The sequence below is a fragment of the Komagataella phaffii genome, chromosome 4 (assembly GCF_000027005.1).
Source record: "Komagataella phaffii GS115 chromosome 4, complete sequence".
Classification (NCBI taxonomy): Eukaryota; Fungi; Ascomycota; class Pichiomycetes; order Pichiales; family Pichiaceae; genus Komagataella; species Komagataella phaffii.
This window is the reverse complement of record NC_012966.1, coordinates 910899-927441: the sequence shown is the minus strand read 5'-3', so window position 1 is coordinate 927441 and position 16543 is coordinate 910899. Positions and strand designations below refer to the sequence as shown.

Here is a 16543-nt window from a genome sequence, read left to right as displayed (position 1 = left end):
TCCGTTCGCTTCTATCTGAATCCTCATCTCCTTATTTCGCTAAAGAAAAAAAATAATTCTAAAATTTTTTTGCCCTATCCGCTTCTCTCAATACACATATACTCCATCAATGGCTAGATTAGAAGCAGCAGCAGAAGCTTATGTGGATAACTCAACAACTTTTGACTCGTTTGGCCTTGATCCTAGAATTTTACAGGCCATTAACGAGCTGGGTTATGAGCATCCGACATTAGTTCAGGCTAAAGCTATTCCTTTAGCTTTGCAAGAGAAACGAGATGTCATTGCAAAGGCAAGTACAGGAACGGGGAAAACAGCTGCTTACTGCATTCCTATTTTGCAAAGTATTTTAAGCAACAATAATAGAACGCCCGGTATTCAAGCTGTTATCTTGGTGCCCACAAGAGAACTATCTGTTCAGGTTGACAAGTTTTTGGACAGTCTTACAAGTTTCTGCAGCAAAAAGGTTAAGTGTTTGAATCTGTCTAATAGTGTCAGTGAACAGATCCATCTAGCACAGTTGTCAGAACTTCCTGAAATTGTCATATCTACTCCAACCAAGTTATTGCAACTCTTGAAGAAAAGTTCAAAAGTAAACCTGAGCCAGCTCAAATATTTTGTCATCGATGAAGTGGACCTTATCTTTTCCTATGGATATGACGATGATTTGAAGGAACTAACTGAGCTCTATTTGAACTTACAAAATAAAATTCAGGTGTTCTTGATGAGTGCTACTATGAATGAAGACGTTGAACAGCTGAAAGCTTTGTATTGTAAGGCACCTGCTGTGTTAAAACTAAACGACGATGCGATAAAAAGTTCCAATTTAGTTCAGTACTATTGCAAAACCGGTGAACTGGAAAAATTTTTGCTGAGTTATGTCATATTTAAATTGAACCTGATCAAAGGTAAGACCTTGATCTTTGTCAATAACATTGATAGAGGATACCGATTGAAACTCTTTCTGGAACAGTTTGGTATCAAGTCATGTTTGCTAAACAACGAACTTCCGTTGAGTTCAAGAATGCATACTGTGGATCAATTCAACAAGAATGTCTATCGGTTATTAATTGCAACTGATGAGAGTAGCGTGGGAGAAGAAAGGGAAGAAGATTTTTTGGAAGAAGCAAATGAAACTGAAACGAATGCTGATGAAAAAGTAGCTGAAAAGAAATCTACCGAGAATAATACAGAGAAAACTGAAGAGAATGAAGACGGAGAGGAGGAGATAGAAGAGGAAGAAAAAATCAACAGTAAAAGCTCCAAGCAAAGGGATTCAGGTTTTTCCAGAGGTGTGGATTTTAAAAATGTAGCCTGCGTGCTGAATTTCGATCTTCCAACAACAGCCAAGTCATATGTTCATAGAGTTGGAAGAACGGCAAGAGCAGGAAAGTCTGGTATGGCACTCTCATTTGTTGTCGAAAAGAGGTTATGGAATAAACACATTGCTTCCAACTTAAAAAGTGCCAAGAGAGATGAAAAGATTCTGGCCAGAATAATGACGGCTCAAGGTAGAATAGGCTCCAAACTGGAACCTTATCATTTCAACGAGTCCCAGGTAGAAGGTTTCAGATACCGTATGGAAGATGCATTCAGAGCCGTCACCGCCACAGCTATTAGGAATGCTAGAATCAAGGAGATCAAGCAAGAAATCATGGTCAATGAAAAGTTACAGAGACATTTTGAAGAGAACCCACAAGACTTACTATCTTTGAGGCATGATAAAGAACTGCATCCAAATAGAGTTCAACCTCATTTGAAGAGAGTTCCCGATTACCTGCTCCCGAAGGGAGCCAGATCTCACCCAACGGTTGGATTTGTGCCTTTCAAGAATACAAACCCAAATAAGCATGAGAAGAGAGGCCCAAGAGGAGGCGTGAGGAAAAGAGTTAATCCTTTGAAAAAGTTCAAGAGGTGATTGTATACGCTAATATATTAGACTATTTCTTCAAGCAAAACTGGTCCATGGTATTCTGGGTCGTTGATCTTTTCAATGACACTTTTTGCAACTTGATTGGTAGATACTGTAGGTCTTATGATATCTTTTAAGGCGTTGTTGAGTATTTTTTGGTTAAACTGGTCACCGAGTTTTATCAAATCTTTCAGTTTGCTTCTAACGTCTCCTGAGATATGTTCATCGAACATGAACGAGGGTCTCATGAGAACTGGTCTAATTCCAGGTTGAAGTTGATATAGTTCAAATTCAGCTTTTCTTTTTGACTCTAAGTATCCTGACGGAATAAATGGAGGCTGCTGATCTGCAGATATATAGACGAATGCCGGTGCCTTAGAAATGCTTTTGGGTAATTTTCCTTTACTTTCAATAAGAGTCTGGGCCAATAGGACAGCGGATTCCCTATTGACTGCGTCATAAGAATTGGAAACGTTCTTGGTCATTGGGTTAGAGGTTTGAAAGAAACTCATGATCTCTCCCAGTAGATCGTTGTTTGAATTGATGGCTTTCTTATATTCAGCGTTTTCAAGCAAAATTCCGACTGAATGAACTACCGCATTGGCATCTTTAAGGATATCTTTGTAGGATTCTGGTTTGAAAACATCTGCTTTTTTCCATTGAACTTTTTTGACCCACTCATCATCAGAAGGTAAGATCTTTGTTGGGGATTTTCCAGAAGAGCTTTTTTTATTGTTAGAAGAACTTGACTTAGAGGAAGAAAATGTGAAGTACTTACGATAATGAAACCACTTTAAAACCAGCCTTGATTCCCTCCTGGCATATCCTTTTTCCTTGAAAAAACTGTTAGCAAGGTTAATTGAATAAATAGCATTGAATTGACTTACCTAGAAAGCCATTCCCTCCAAAAACTATTAGCTTTTTGCTCATTGATACGTATGCCAAACTAAGAGAGTGGAAGCAAGGGACAATACAGGAGATTTTATAATCGCGATAGGAAACGTCTATTAATTACTGTTGGGACTTGCCAAAACTACATAACCTACCGCCTTAACTTCTGGAATGGTTTTGCCATCTTATCCCATATGTTGGGTGATGCAATGAGATTAGCTGCATGGGTCGGCTCAAAAAAATTGAAAAGTTCGTCATCCGTGCTATCGTCGAAAATTTGGTAGTTGTTCGATTTTCGATACTCTGAAATGAAAAGTTCGTTATAATGTTTGACGTCACTGTGCAACTGGTTGTGATTCGTATTTCCTATGGGAATCAATGAATTCAGTTGGGTCGGAGTGGCATTTTCAAGGAATTTTTCATACTTCAATGTGGATAAAAGTCCGATTAAGTAATCTTCAAGATTGTTTCTGATGAACTCGTTACCCCCGTTGAATGATCGGGAAAGGTTGAAATTGTTTATTGTATTGCTGCCTGAACCTTCATTTTCTAAATGGGCAAGCTTAACTTGGTGGACAATGAAGTCAATGAATTTTTTATCTGCGTTGGTTAATGAAAGTGATGGTTTGAGATCTTCATTGAGGATCTCAATTGATGATTCTCCTAAATGATCAACATGAACAACAATGTCTGCAATTTTGTGTTTTTGATTTAAAAATAAATCATTTGAGGTGCCTACAAGGTACCATAATGTGGTCTTTTTGTTCAGCACTTCATTTTGCTGAAGTGTGAGGTATGGTTGAAAGAATCCACCTTTATCAAACAATTTGAGAGGCAATCCAATGAAGTTTAGCAAAGAAGTTCTGTCACTAGTTTTCAACGATGTGAGCTTCTTTCTGTTTTGAGAGAGACTGTTCAATGAAGGATCGGAACAATCCTGCAAATTTAGTAATAAATTAGGTATTAATGATAAGAAAGACATTTGGGAATTGAACAGCTTCATCAAGTTTTTGCTGTAAAACATGATACGTTTCTCTAATAGTAATGCTTTCAAAAGTATCAGCAAGTTTCGCTTCAAGCCCAAAACTAAATGCTTCAGATCCAGTCCAACATAAAAGTCAGACTCCTTTATAATCTTCAAAGCGCCGTCGCCATTTTCATTGCTACTATTTTCTGTTAGGGTTTCATAGGGATCATCGTTCAATATCTTAACATGCTTATACCTTGTTCTTATATTATCATAAAACATTTGCACTATCTCTCTATCTCTAAAATCCATCTGCTCAAAGAACGTCATGGTGATAATGCTTAGCTGCTCCCTTAATTGGATTGTAATGGGGTATCGGGTTATTAAAACAACAGCCTTTTGTACTGTACTCCTCGTGTATTCTTTGTCTTCATTATTGAGCAAATCTGCCCTGTCAACCTGTCGGACACAGGCGCAGCCAAATAATGACGATTGGTCAAAAACTAGAGAAAACTCAGAAAAGCATTCAGTGAACATATGAGCTCCATCAGGTAGTGCTTCAAAGGATAAATACGGCCATCTTTCATTTATGCTAGCAATCTTTTCCGTGTCTAACGGCGACTTGCCCTCTGCATCCAACCAATACTCAATCTCAGGTCCTCTGATGTGATGAAAGTTGATAATTCCTACAGCAAACACAAAATCCTCGATGATTGTCCCACTCTGAGGTTGGGGATTCGCAATTGATTGTTCTTGCCATTCCCTCTGTTCCTGTGATGGATCCATCTAATAGGGTTGGTATGTATTTGCCTTCTTCACCGTTATGGGAGGAATGAGATTGGAGAGACAATATAGTAGTGCCGTGCCAAGTAGCGACGTAAGCGAAGATTCGGTGACAATTATTATTATCGCTGAACATTGTAAGCAAAATTCAAGGATTATAATTTACATATTTCTAGTGTAGATGTCCTACGTAGTTTCCCAGTCTATAGTCTAAATGGACGAATGCTCTTTCGACATAGGGTAACAGTTCTATCGTGTATTGAATTGATTCGGCCAGATCATGGAACTCCTTGAAGTCTAACTTGGAGTTGCATATCACGTCGACTTCAACATTGATGTGGTCCCCAACGTGATATGCCTTCAGACTGGTGATTTTGGTAATCGATTCTGAAAATCGAAGAATCAGGTATATTATTGTTTGCATATCGATTTTAGTGGCTGCTGATCCAGTTAAATTGTTGATATGGACAAATGCAATGGACGCCCATAGAGCTATCACGTATACACATAATAACAGAGCACCTAGGGGGTCAAGCCACCAAATACCCAGCCAATGGCCCAAAGCAGGAAAGACTAAAGATACCAAGTTGAAGACAATGTCAGTTTTGGCATCTTCCACCAATGCAACAACAGAGGAGTTCTTGGAGCTTTTGCACCAAAAGTAGGCGAATAGCTTTGCAGCTACGGTGAATACCATGACGCTGATAGTGGTTTTATCTAAAGAAACAACATCACGGTCGCCACTGATTAGCTTTTTCAAAGATTCATTTCCGACCTGGATGAAAGAGACAATTATGATTACGGAAAAGACAAGAACTCCTAAGGGCTCCAACCTTGACCTTCCAACTGGATACTCATTCTTGTCTCTTTTCCCAGCAAAAGAGTTAGAAACATATATGATCAAAGTAGATAAGAAATCCATCACGGAGTCAACTAACGAAGCCATCAATGAGAGTGAGGAACTGAACAAAACAACAAAGATTTTTGCTACCAAAAGAACCACATTAATGATAGAGTTGAGTATTATGGCCACAAATACCTCCCTTGATTCACTTTCTCTATTGTACCCCAAAAGTAGATTTGTTTCTTCGTCTACGTTCAGAGGGTCGCCGTCTCTCACATCTTCATTATCGTAGTTCTTCAATAATGAAAATGGGATACCGCTTTCCAAGAGTTTATCAATCTGCTGATAACGGTTGATGATTTCATTCTGGGCTCGATAGAATCCTCTAACACTTCGGGACTTGTAATACTTCAAATCATCTTCGCTTTTGTAATAGAGTGTCCAAGTACACAATGGTTTAGTCACACCAATCAATTTGGCCGGCCTGATCCCATGTACTTTGGACAGCCTCTCTAATATCAACTCCCGCTCTTGGTCATCAAAATCTATTTCCAAAGTGCGAAAGTTCCCTAGGGCGCTTCCTGTAGCAACAAAAGAACTCAATCGTTTTAGAAACGAAGGCTGATGACTGAGCTCACCCCTACTTGACTCTGGTTCTAATGAGTCGTAGCTGCTCATTTGAGAGATATGGATGCAAAAACGAAACTGCTTGGGAGATGAGGGAAAATATACTACCTATTTCGCTAAATAATTGTCATGCTTTTTAGGTGAGTGAAATTGCCCAATTGGGACACAACCATAAGAGGGCCTGACCTCATCTAGTTTCTAGCAAAGACTTGAAGTCCCCCAAGGCTTAGTGAAGCTCACCATACCTTTGACAGTATTGTTTGGAGCCAGTAGTTGCACATTCATCAATCTTGTTTGAAGTGGAAAGGGTTGTGGATCCATCGTCCATTGTGAGGTTGTCTACAAACTTGGCGATACCACGGACTCTCAATACTGAGTTGACAACGTCTGCCTCGCTGAGAGTGATTGTCATATAATCTTTGTCCAGACCATCGTCTAGTAAATCCCAATTAGAGATGGAGTTGACTGCTAGCACGTTCTTGGCTGTTTGGCAACTAGTGCTCTCTGCACTTTCCCACGATCGAACGTCGATTCCAAAATCTAGCGGTGTACTGACGAACGCCTTGTAGTAGAAATCTCCTTTCCTCACTAAAACCATTAAGTAAGGCCTGTAAATATGACTGCTGCATCCACAGCTTTCCATGTGTGTTTTAGGGAAGCCCACCCAAACATCTTTATCAGTAAAGCTGGTAGGAAAGGGGACAAGGTTTGATCCACCTCTAAATATTCCGATACCATGATTCTGCCCATCGTCTCCACTAACAAATTCTTTTTCACAGATTCCGGTTATGATGGAGCACTTTAGAATTGTTAACTTCTGTAGGTCATATACGAAGTTAACGGTAGTTGGTGAGCCAGGGACAAAAAACGGAGTCCAGTTCTTCTCCTTCTTTCTTGGCTCTTCATCTTTTATAGAAAACAAGACTTGTTTGTTTTCAGGTCTGAAAGGGTAAAATCCGTACATGGCTCTGTTCACACTGTTTTGCATATTGAATATCACTATTGGATCATCTGGCGTTTCTGGATTTACAGCAATCTTTGCATCTTCAGGACCTAACCATCGACTTCCTTCTCTCGGTATATCTACAGGCAGAATATATGGGAATATGACCGTTCCATCTGGCTTATCAGAAAACTTGAGCGCTATGTCCTTCAACTCATTAAAATCTGGGTCAAATAATTGTACTCTAACAAACGATACTAATGGGTCACTTCTACCATTGGTTCCTAAATACATAACTCTGGAAACAACCAAATGCGCTTTCATTCCGGGAATCCAAACACTTGAACCAGAGAGAGTATACCAACGTTTTAAAATATCGTCTATATTCATTTTTTCCTCATCTTCAAGAGTTACGAGGTCTTTGTATTGTGTTTTCAAAAGAGAATCTCTGATATCTTTCAGAGAATCGTGCAGCACGAGCTTGTCAGTCGAGTAAATCACACCGCTTGGACTGAAATCAGCACAATCACTATCATCGGAGTCTGTCGGTATGAACCCGGTCAATAGTGTTGGATGATAATCCGCAGTGATAACTTCTTGGGAAATGACAGGCAAAGTTGAAATTGGCGTTCGATGGAGAATTGTGGATCTGATCCTCTGGTGAGATGATGCCACTATGAGCAGAAGTAGTACAAATCCCAGACTGCCACCCCAAATCAGGAGCTTCTTCCGTGGAGCTAAATGATACATTTGACGTGAGAGGAGATGAGAGATTTGTTGTGTGTCTAATTTCATTTCACGTTAACCGTTTTCACCCAGCCGCGCGAGAAGGAAATCCACTTGCCCTGTGGCAGATGATAAGCAAAGTAGGACAGATACAACAGTAGAAAATGTTGTGTCCGACCAAAGTTAATGAAAAGACAGCTGACGTGGCTTTTCAACGAACTATTTCATTATATTGCCAATCGTCTGTTGATTAGTCCCAATGGATTACACAGTTCTATTGGTCCCAGAACATGGGCCCGTCTTTTTCCGTCGGTTACCTCTCACTATGGAATGGGTACTTTTCAGTTGTTATTTGTGGGGTAAAATGGTATAAATAACCCCCAAGTTCCCTGACCTTTTCTCTACCTTCAACAATGGCTGTCCAATTATCTTCTACTGCAATTGCATACCCCACCGGCCATACCAAAGAGACCGACAAACCGTATCCAACCTTTTCCTTCATCAACAACGCTTTCGTCGAATCTAAATCTACAGAATGGTTTGATGTACATGACCCAACGACCAATTTTGTGGTTTCAAAAGTTCCTCAATCAACCGAAGAGGAGCTGGAAGAAGCAATTGAGTCGTCCCACATTGCATTTCAATCTTGGAAAAAAGTCTCCATCATCAAGAGACAGCAATTTGCTTTCAAGTTGGTTGAATTGCTGAGAGAGAATTTTGACAGAATTGCCTCCGTCATAGTATTGGAGCAAGGTAAAGTCTTTGCTGATGCACAAGGTGACGTTTTGAGAGGACTACAGGTGGCAGAGCAAGCGTGCTCTATCACGTCAGACTTGAAGGGGTCCTTCTTGGAAGTTAGTGCTGATATGGAGACTTCAATGGCAAGAGAGCCATTGGGAGTGATTGCATCAATATGCCCTTTTAATTTCCCTGCTATGATTCCTTTATGGACCCTACCCCTGGCTATAGTGACAGGCAATACAACGGTCATCAAGCCATCAGAACGGGCGCCTGGGGCTGCATTGATTATTGCTGAGCTAGTAGAGAAAGCTGGAATCCCTCCTGGAGTAGTCAACATTGTCCACGGAAAAGTCCCAACGGTGAACAAGCTTATAAGAGATCCCAGAGTGAAAGCTGTGACTTTTGTTGGGAGTAACAAAGCCGGTGAGTATATCTATCAAGAAGCTACTAAGCATGGAAAGAGGTGCCAGGCTAATTTAGGAGCCAAGAATCATTTAGTGGTTCTCCCAGATGCGAATAGATCACAATTCGTTAATGCTATAAACGGAGCTGCCTTCGGAGCGGCTGGACAAAGATGTATGGCAATTTCTGTCCTCATCTGTGTTGGAGAGACGAAAAACTGGGTTCAGGACGTAGTAGATTATGCCAAAGGGTTGAAGATTGGAAGTGGATTTGACCCCAGTTCTGATCTAGGTCCATTGGTAACCCCAAATGCTAAAGAGAGAGCAGAGAAGATCATTGAAAAGTCAATTAAGCAAGGAGCAAAAATTCTACTGGATGGAAGAGGAAAACATCCTGAGCAGTATTCTAAAGGAAATTTTTTGGCACCTACAATTCTAGCAAATGTCAAGCCCGATATGGATTGTTACGTAGAGGAGATATTTGCTCCGGTTTTGTCAGTCATCAACGTACAAACCTTGGATGAGGCTATTGAGATTATCAACAAGTGCCCTTATGGCAATGGGACGTCAGTCTTCACGACGTCGGGTCCTGCGCAACAAAAGTTCACCAAGAACGTTGATGTTGGCCAGATTGGGGTTAATGTACCTATCCCTGTGCCATTACCTATGTTCTCATTCACTGGCAGCAGGGGTTCCTTCCTAGGAGATTTGAACTTCTACGGGCAGGCAGGGCTGAATTTCCTCACTAAGCCCAAAACTATTACGAGGCTATGGAAGACTTCTGATTACGAGGATTCAGCGAAGACCACATCGATGCCAACACATACCTAGGTGAAAGTATGAGCGATGCTGTATGCGGGTGCTGTATGCGATGGACTTAGTTTCGGAATAATTGCATTGCAGTACGATTATTTGCCAATCTTTGTAGGGGGAAGGAGTTTTTCCTTCCTTTACCTGGCCCCACCCAATCTCGACTCCTTGCTGCGTATGTTGTATTTGCATATGCTTTCCCTATTTGTGTACTTCATCGGACTTAACCTGGCTGGAAGTCAGATGAGAAAAGGAAACAAGTTTGCTGTGTAAAAATAGCAAGCTTGAGTAACTATCAGTTCTGCGCTGTGGCAAGCAACACTCTTGCCAAGAAGCCAGCTTACCACAGACCAGAGCAGCCGAGACCGTCAAATCCAACTGTTGGACCGCCCTAAACTGCCATACAATAACCTCACTCCAATAGTAATCCACGCTTTCACTTTAGTGCCACGTAAGCCTTGTAACCACGATAACGTACCTAGCAAATTTTGAAACCAACCAATCATACCGTTTCTCGAACGTTGGTTCGCGCACTCTCTACAGCCAAAGTGTCCGTTGAATAAAATTGCCACTTTTTCCATTGGTTTTCTTCTTCTGTTGTTTGAAAGCCAATTCGCTCCCATAAAATTTACAGCAACACATTTGTACTTGCTGTTTGTTTGTGACTGTATTCTTCAAAAGTTTACACTAACAGGTTAGGTTTTTGAACTAGGTCTTCACACTTATTTCGATACCCTTTTACCTCTCCTTTTCAGGCGACTTTAAACACTTCTGACCACTTAATTGTGCTGCTCAGGTCTTTTCCTCCACTCTGATTGGTCAGTTTTTTTGCCACCCAGTTTTTTTTGGTTGCTTCACGATTTTTTTTATTTGTCGACGCACTACTATCTAAACATGGCACTGTCTCTCAAGAGATCTTCCACTACTTCTGATTCTTCAATCAGAAAGAAACTCTGTCCTAACACGAATTATGGTCGCTCTGCGTCTATTTCCTTAGCGCAGCTATCGTCTCCGGTATGTCAGTCCAAACCTATGAAAAAACGTTTGAGTAGCTTGCCTGTTGAATCGTCGTCGTCCGAAGCTGAAGACGAGGAGGACGATGATTGTCCTAGACCCAAAGCAGGAGTTTTCCGTCTTGGTTCTATGGATTTATCACTCTCTCCTGCATTTGCAAAATACAGCCAAGAAGATGATTACGACGAAGAGGATGATGATAGCAATGTTATGGTGTCCAAACCAATTGGGCATCGTGCTACCAATAAACACAGTTTCTCTCTGTTAACCAATGAACGGGAAAATCCAAACTCTGACATTTCATCTCTCAATAGGATGAAAAGAGCGTCCTTCAATACATCTCCGCCAAAGCTTACCGATCTTAGCTTTTTATCAACTTCTAGCGGCCACAGTTCTAGATCTAGACACTGCGTCCCAGAGTCTGATGTCACCGCTAGATCTAGGTGTTTTGACTATTTGATTGGTGCTATTGATGAAGCTTGGGCTAGATATTGTGATGCAACTTCTAACACAGAAGATCAAGTATATGGATTTTCCAAGTCATCACACCACCAACAGCATCAGCGAACTCGAAGTTTGAGCACTAATTCTGCACAGCAGATACTGCCCAACACTCCTAACTCTATATTTTCTTCTGACGAAGAGGATGTGGAAGCTGAGAACAATGACGAGGATAACGGTGATTTGACGGACATCACTGATTATGAAAGTGATAACAACAGAATATCCGAAAAACCCTCTAACTTGAGACTGCAAGACTTGAAGGATAAATTGATCAAGTCAAAGTATCATCTTCAAGATTTTGTGGAATCAAACAATATTGACGACAGTCTTAGTTTCTGGAAAAGATGGGATCTTATCAAGTATTCCACTATCGAATTGGTAGAGGATGACGACAATGACGATGTCGTTGGAGATACTATCATCGAAGAACTTGAGGCTGGTCGTTTTGAAGGATCTTTTTAGTGGCCCTTTCAACTGTACATTACGACCATTTGTTTCCTTTTTTTATCTTGTTCATTAAAGGCAAGATATTCATTTCTTAATTACATTTTTGAGTTTCAAACTCTCTAGTGTCGATGTTTTATTATTTTAAGGTCAGGGTTTAGGCTTTTTGTTGAAGGCGGATGTTGTAGCGATATCCCTCTTTTTTTAAGTAGCTTTTATTTAGTGGGGTATAATGTAAATTAGATGATAGCATTATTTTATTTTGGTATTGAGCTTTCTAACAATAGGAAAGTCTTCTGTTTGGTGACTTGGGCCGGAGAAGGTCGATCTCATCTGTGGACGGAACGTTGCTACCAACAGAGGAAATCTCCTGTTTGTAGACGGATGGATCAAAGTTGTCTACCAAGACATCAGGGCCCACTATAACCCAACCAGGACGTAATTTCAACGAATGTTCTAGTCCAACCGATGCTGGTAGAATATGCAATCGTCTTGTAGAGGATGAGAAGTTTTCCACTAGTTCATACATCGAAATGGGAACAATATTATTGCAACTGGAGGTCATTAGGGTGTTTTCCACTATAATGTCAGTATTGACATTACAATGAATCAGATGACTATCTGTAGATCTTCTAACAGTGCCAGTGATACACATCCAACAATGCCATTGCTTCTGCTGCAACAAGCTTTCCTCAGGTATGTCATTTTTGTCTGGTATATACTTCGAATCTCTACCTACAGGCAAAAAGACCAGCTCTTCTGACCTTCTAAATTTTCCACCCCAAGAAGAACTTTCAAGAAGTCTAGTTAGCTGCTGGACTTGTTGAGTGGAAGCCCAAAAGAATAGAAAACCTGGTTTGGAGCACAACTTGTCTAGTTGCAAATTGAGCAATAGCGGGTATATGAACTGGTTTTCTGACAATCCACCGATCATAATGACATCAAAAGTTAGTTTCTGCTTTGAGACCCATCTATCTATTGTTTCTACCATTTTCTCAGTGGGTACTCGGGCACCAAAAGGTTTGGATCGATATTTGTTGATTTGGTCTTGTTTTAAGGACAGCAAACGCTGCAGTTTTGGGTATCCGCTTACCGGATTCTCAATATTTCGAATATTTTCGATTGGCCGTTTTCCTGTATGGATGAACTGATTAGTGTGGTCATTCTTGAAGTAATCCTTGGAGCTTTTGTTTACTATGAACTTCTGTTTACTCTTCTTTGAAGGGTGGCTGTAGTGATTTGGAAAGGCCGAGTTCATCGCTAGATACTTTTGTTTGAACTTGTTCCTCAATAGAATTGACACCTTGTTTGAGTTGCTGTTAGTAGTAGTTCTTTTTTCTGTCGGATGAGCCACTTCAACTTTACTCATTACTGTGATAAGGTTGTGGAAGCAACTTAATAGGTATTTTTCTTACTTAAATAGGACCTATCTCCGTTTGAGGCTTGTATCAGGAAGTATCAGGACTACCAGGCATATTTAGGCTTTTCTCGAGCCGAATTCGATTGTAAAGTAGTTTCTAACATGATACGCAACAATCATATGATATAATCTTCTCGAACAATAGAATATGCAGGTACCAGATTTGGAGATGCGCTTCAGATTTTGTGTTTCTGAAACGAAATCTATGAGGCAAGATAGGGACAATATGTATTGACAAGTTTACCGAAACCATGATTTCCGATAATTACTTAATATACCTGGGGGAACAAATTAATAAAACCGTTAGCAGCCTCGTTTTTCAGGTAGGTTAACATCACGCAGCGAACTTAGGAACATTGGTATTAACAACTCTTAGCCTTTGGGTAGTAACAGCCATGCACTTGAAACAGAGTTGGTTTCCAGTCTGAAACAGGTTTCTGAAACTTTAGATCCCATGTTCAAGAACTGTGAGCCAACTGACACGTTGTCTTTAGAGGCATGTAAAAAAATTGACAGGGAGTATTATAATGCAAAAAATTCTCTTGCCTATCTATTGAACCAAGAGGTACTGCACAATGTGGCCAAACTACAGCTATATCGCACCCCCGAGGAAGAAGAAGTGACAACAGAACAATTGAGGTTGTTTCAAATAGTGCAAACGACGTACTGTTATTGTGAGTTTACCCTTTGTCAAAGTCGAACTTTCAAAGACCCACTCTTCACGGAATCTGAAAAGTGTTTAGTGTCAGAGAGTCTGAACATCTTCCTTGTAGCAATATCAACAAATGATTCCTTTGGTACCGTAGCTATTCATAGATACCTTTTGTCGTTTCTTCTGCAAACCTCCGAGTTCTTTCAGTTATTTCCAAATGTTCCTAGCCATTGGATGAGCCTTGACAGACAAAACGCAAGTCTGAAGGATGAGAAGATTTGGCCTTCTTCTTACTTCGAAACGAAACTATTTCCTTTATTTGAAGCCATTCAAAGGGTCTCGTTTGCTCCCACATCACATCAGTTTCCGGATGAATTTGGAATTTTCTATGATTGCTTCCAAAATATAATCAAGTGCGCTAATAATTCAATTCAAGTTGAAAACTGGGTAAAGCAATCCGGCAAGCTTGTGAGGTTCATTGTAAAGCCTTTTGAGGATATTTCGGTTGCGATGTTGATCCAGGCTCCCAAATTTGAACCGATTCTGTACAAGTATCAGTTTCCTTTACTTCGAATGATGGATGGAACGCCAATTAGTGATATTGATGTAAACATCAAAGTCTTATTCCAGCACATCAAAGAAGAAGAGACAACTGCAGTCAATCCTAGTTTACTATTCAATATTCGCCTGCTTGAAAGGTGGCTCTGCAAAATTTTAAAACTCATGATTGACTGTCAAGCAAGAGATATTAGAATCAACATTTTCAAAGAAATCCGCCGTAACATATTAGACTTGATAAATGCATTTTTTATCCGAGAAGACATTAATTGCTCAATTTGCTATTACACTGTATATCTTCTGAGTGAATTTGTCAAAATATTTTCAATCGAACATGAAATGCTTCAAGAAGAGTTCCTAACTCCCTTAATAAATGAAACATCTTTGGAAAAGATGTTTCTTCATTGCCTAAACAGGGATCCAAATAAGGACATGATAGAAGACATTAATCATTGGAACAAACTCACGAATAGCCAAGTGTTTGTTTTCAAATTAGTGTATCAATTATTCAACTTTGGTCTGGACCAAACACTAGCAGTCCTATTTCTCAAAGAACCTTCTCAGTTATGCAAAGAAGTATGTCACCCTCAATTGGAGCCAGCCAAAGAAAATGAGATTTTGCGGTCAATGTGTTATGCCATAACTGGTTCCAAGAGTTGCATAGTTGATACCGATCAGGTAGCAAGACAGATAGTGCAAAATTTGATATCTCAAAACAAACTGGCTGCTGACAACTCCAAAGGAAATGATGTAAATAAAAATCAGCGTTTAGAATTTGATTCGTCCAAATCTTTGTCATTTTACCTGTTGTCCACACAAGTAAGTTATTTTTATAATGACCCTATCACTTGCTTCTTTTCATCAGGTTTGTTAGTTTTGTTGAATCGACTCGTAGATTCTTTCGACACTGGATGTGCCATTCCACCAATTAAAGAAGTAACCAGTAAAGAGGGATTTGAAAATACTATTGGTATTATTAGCAGGATAATAGTGGAAAATTACAACTGTTTTCAATTGTATAGAGAGATCATATCCAAAAAAGGTGGGTCTTTTAAATATATTAAACCCAGTGAATCTATCCAACAGTTACTCCTGCAATCCAATAACAAAACTCTATCACAGACACAAGAATGTTTGATAGAATTCATTGAATCTAATGAAGTTGTTGACATTTCAGTATTAAGACAAAACATGCAATTATTTGAGACGCTTGTGACTAGTCTCTACTGCATTGAAAAAGCCAAATCCATAAGAACCCATGATCATAAGTAAACTAATTGTTAGGTTTATCTTCATTCTTTAAATAATCAATAAAAAACTTTTTGTGCAAAGTTCCAATAAAGACACCTTTGTCAAGTACACAAATCTCCCTGTTTCCTAACCTGGAGAATACCATATGTACCAGGGATAATGGTGAAGACGCCTCCAGCATAAGAGGATGGTGGTCAATTATTCTCGTGAAATCGGTCAATGAACTCATTAACCGAATAACTATCTCCTCTTTCGAACACTGCTCTAATTTTGAAGGATCTTCAAGATCATCATAAAGATTTGAAGAATGAGTTTTTGAATATATATCGTTTTTAGAGAGAGTGTTCGAAACCGAATCTGAATTAAGTTTGGCATCACCGAAGTCTTTGGAGTCTGAAAGCTTCACAAGCAGGTCATTTTCGATTGAAAATTCAAACTTGAACTGATCAATCTTGTCAAGCTGTAGTTCCAGCTTGTTCAACGGTAAGACCCCTACTAAAATACTGGAATTTTTGACAATGGTAAAACAACCGTCGATCAAAGACTTTGATCGTAGTATGTTCATCTGCCGTCTCAAATCGTTGGCTTTAATGAATCCAGACTCCACAATGTCAATTGTAGAGCCATTGATTAAGGACGTGTCTTTCCTCTCATGCAAGAATAACAAATCCTTTAAGGTCATTTTCGGGTCAAATGATGGAACTCTTCTGTTGTCTAAAAAGGGGTAATCATTTTTCCATATCAATAGCTCGTACAAAGATTTTTTTTCAATGAGAGATGCTACCCAGTTTGAAACTGCAATTGAGATGGAAATGGGAAGAACATATGTGTATGAAGATGTCAGTTCAAACAGAATGGTTGCTAGCGTCACGTTCATTCTGGTAATTCCAGCCATAAAAGAGCCTGCTCCGATCATTGCATAGATACCAAAGTCTACACAAGTTTCGACCTCGCCAATAGTTTTGAAAGTCCGATCAAACAAAAGAAGACTTAATGAGGGATATTTAACGCACAGTATCTGCAAAAACATAGCTAGGAGCCTTCCAAACAAGGCACCG

General features: G+C 39.7%; 9 protein-coding genes across 9 annotated transcripts; 4 read left to right on the top strand and 5 right to left on the bottom strand.

Annotated features, from left to right (window-relative positions):
* Positions 1-109: 109 nt before the first annotated feature.
* Positions 110-1915, top strand: PAS_chr4_0966 (uncharacterized protein; the record flags this gene model as incomplete). Its single annotated transcript, XM_002493861.1, has 1 exon — positions 110-1915. The coding sequence occupies one exon, from the start codon at positions 110-112 to the stop codon at positions 1913-1915; it is 1806 nt and encodes a 601-aa protein (XP_002493906.1).
* Positions 1916-1932: 17 nt separating this feature from the next.
* On the bottom strand, positions 1933-2839 carry PAS_chr4_0965 (uncharacterized protein; the record flags this gene model as incomplete). Its single annotated transcript, XM_002493860.1, has 2 exons — positions 1933-2573; positions 2797-2839. The coding sequence occupies 2 exons, from the start codon at positions 2837-2839 to the stop codon at positions 1933-1935; spliced, it is 684 nt and encodes a 227-aa protein (XP_002493905.1).
* A 112-nt stretch (positions 2840-2951) lies between these two features.
* On the bottom strand, positions 2952-4553 carry PAS_chr4_0964 (uncharacterized protein; the record flags this gene model as incomplete). The annotated part of the gene is made up of 1 exon (XM_002493859.1): positions 2952-4553. The coding sequence occupies one exon, from the start codon at positions 4551-4553 to the stop codon at positions 2952-2954; it is 1602 nt and encodes a 533-aa protein (XP_002493904.1).
* A 169-nt stretch (positions 4554-4722) lies between these two features.
* Positions 4723-6072, bottom strand: PAS_chr4_0472 (Conserved protein involved in exocytic transport from the Golgi; the record flags this gene model as incomplete). The annotated part of the gene is made up of 1 exon (XM_002493858.1): positions 4723-6072. One exon carries the CDS (start codon positions 6070-6072, stop codon positions 4723-4725), a length of 1350 nt encoding a protein of 449 aa, XP_002493903.1.
* A 175-nt stretch (positions 6073-6247) lies between these two features.
* PAS_chr4_0471 (Hypothetical protein) lies at positions 6248-7714 on the bottom strand (the record flags this gene model as incomplete). The annotated part of the gene is made up of 1 exon (XM_002493857.1): positions 6248-7714. The coding sequence occupies one exon, from the start codon at positions 7712-7714 to the stop codon at positions 6248-6250; it is 1467 nt and encodes a 488-aa protein (XP_002493902.1).
* Positions 7715-8103: 389 nt separating this feature from the next.
* On the top strand, positions 8104-9663 carry PAS_chr4_0470 (Mitochondrial aldehyde dehydrogenase; the record flags this gene model as incomplete). The annotated part of the gene is made up of 1 exon (XM_002493856.1): positions 8104-9663. One exon carries the CDS (start codon positions 8104-8106, stop codon positions 9661-9663), a length of 1560 nt encoding a protein of 519 aa, XP_002493901.1.
* Positions 9664-10536: 873 nt separating this feature from the next.
* On the top strand, positions 10537-11622 carry PAS_chr4_0469 (Hypothetical protein; the record flags this gene model as incomplete). The annotated part of the gene is made up of 1 exon (XM_002493855.1): positions 10537-11622. The coding sequence occupies one exon, from the start codon at positions 10537-10539 to the stop codon at positions 11620-11622; it is 1086 nt and encodes a 361-aa protein (XP_002493900.1).
* Positions 11623-11881: 259 nt separating this feature from the next.
* On the bottom strand, positions 11882-12973 carry PAS_chr4_0468 (uncharacterized protein; the record flags this gene model as incomplete). Its single annotated transcript, XM_002493854.1, has 1 exon — positions 11882-12973. One exon carries the CDS (start codon positions 12971-12973, stop codon positions 11882-11884), a length of 1092 nt encoding a protein of 363 aa, XP_002493899.1.
* Positions 12974-13478: 505 nt separating this feature from the next.
* Positions 13479-15506, top strand: PAS_chr4_0467 (Hypothetical protein; the record flags this gene model as incomplete). Its single annotated transcript, XM_002493853.1, has 1 exon — positions 13479-15506. One exon carries the CDS (start codon positions 13479-13481, stop codon positions 15504-15506), a length of 2028 nt encoding a protein of 675 aa, XP_002493898.1.
* Positions 15507-16543: the final 1037 nt, after the last annotated feature.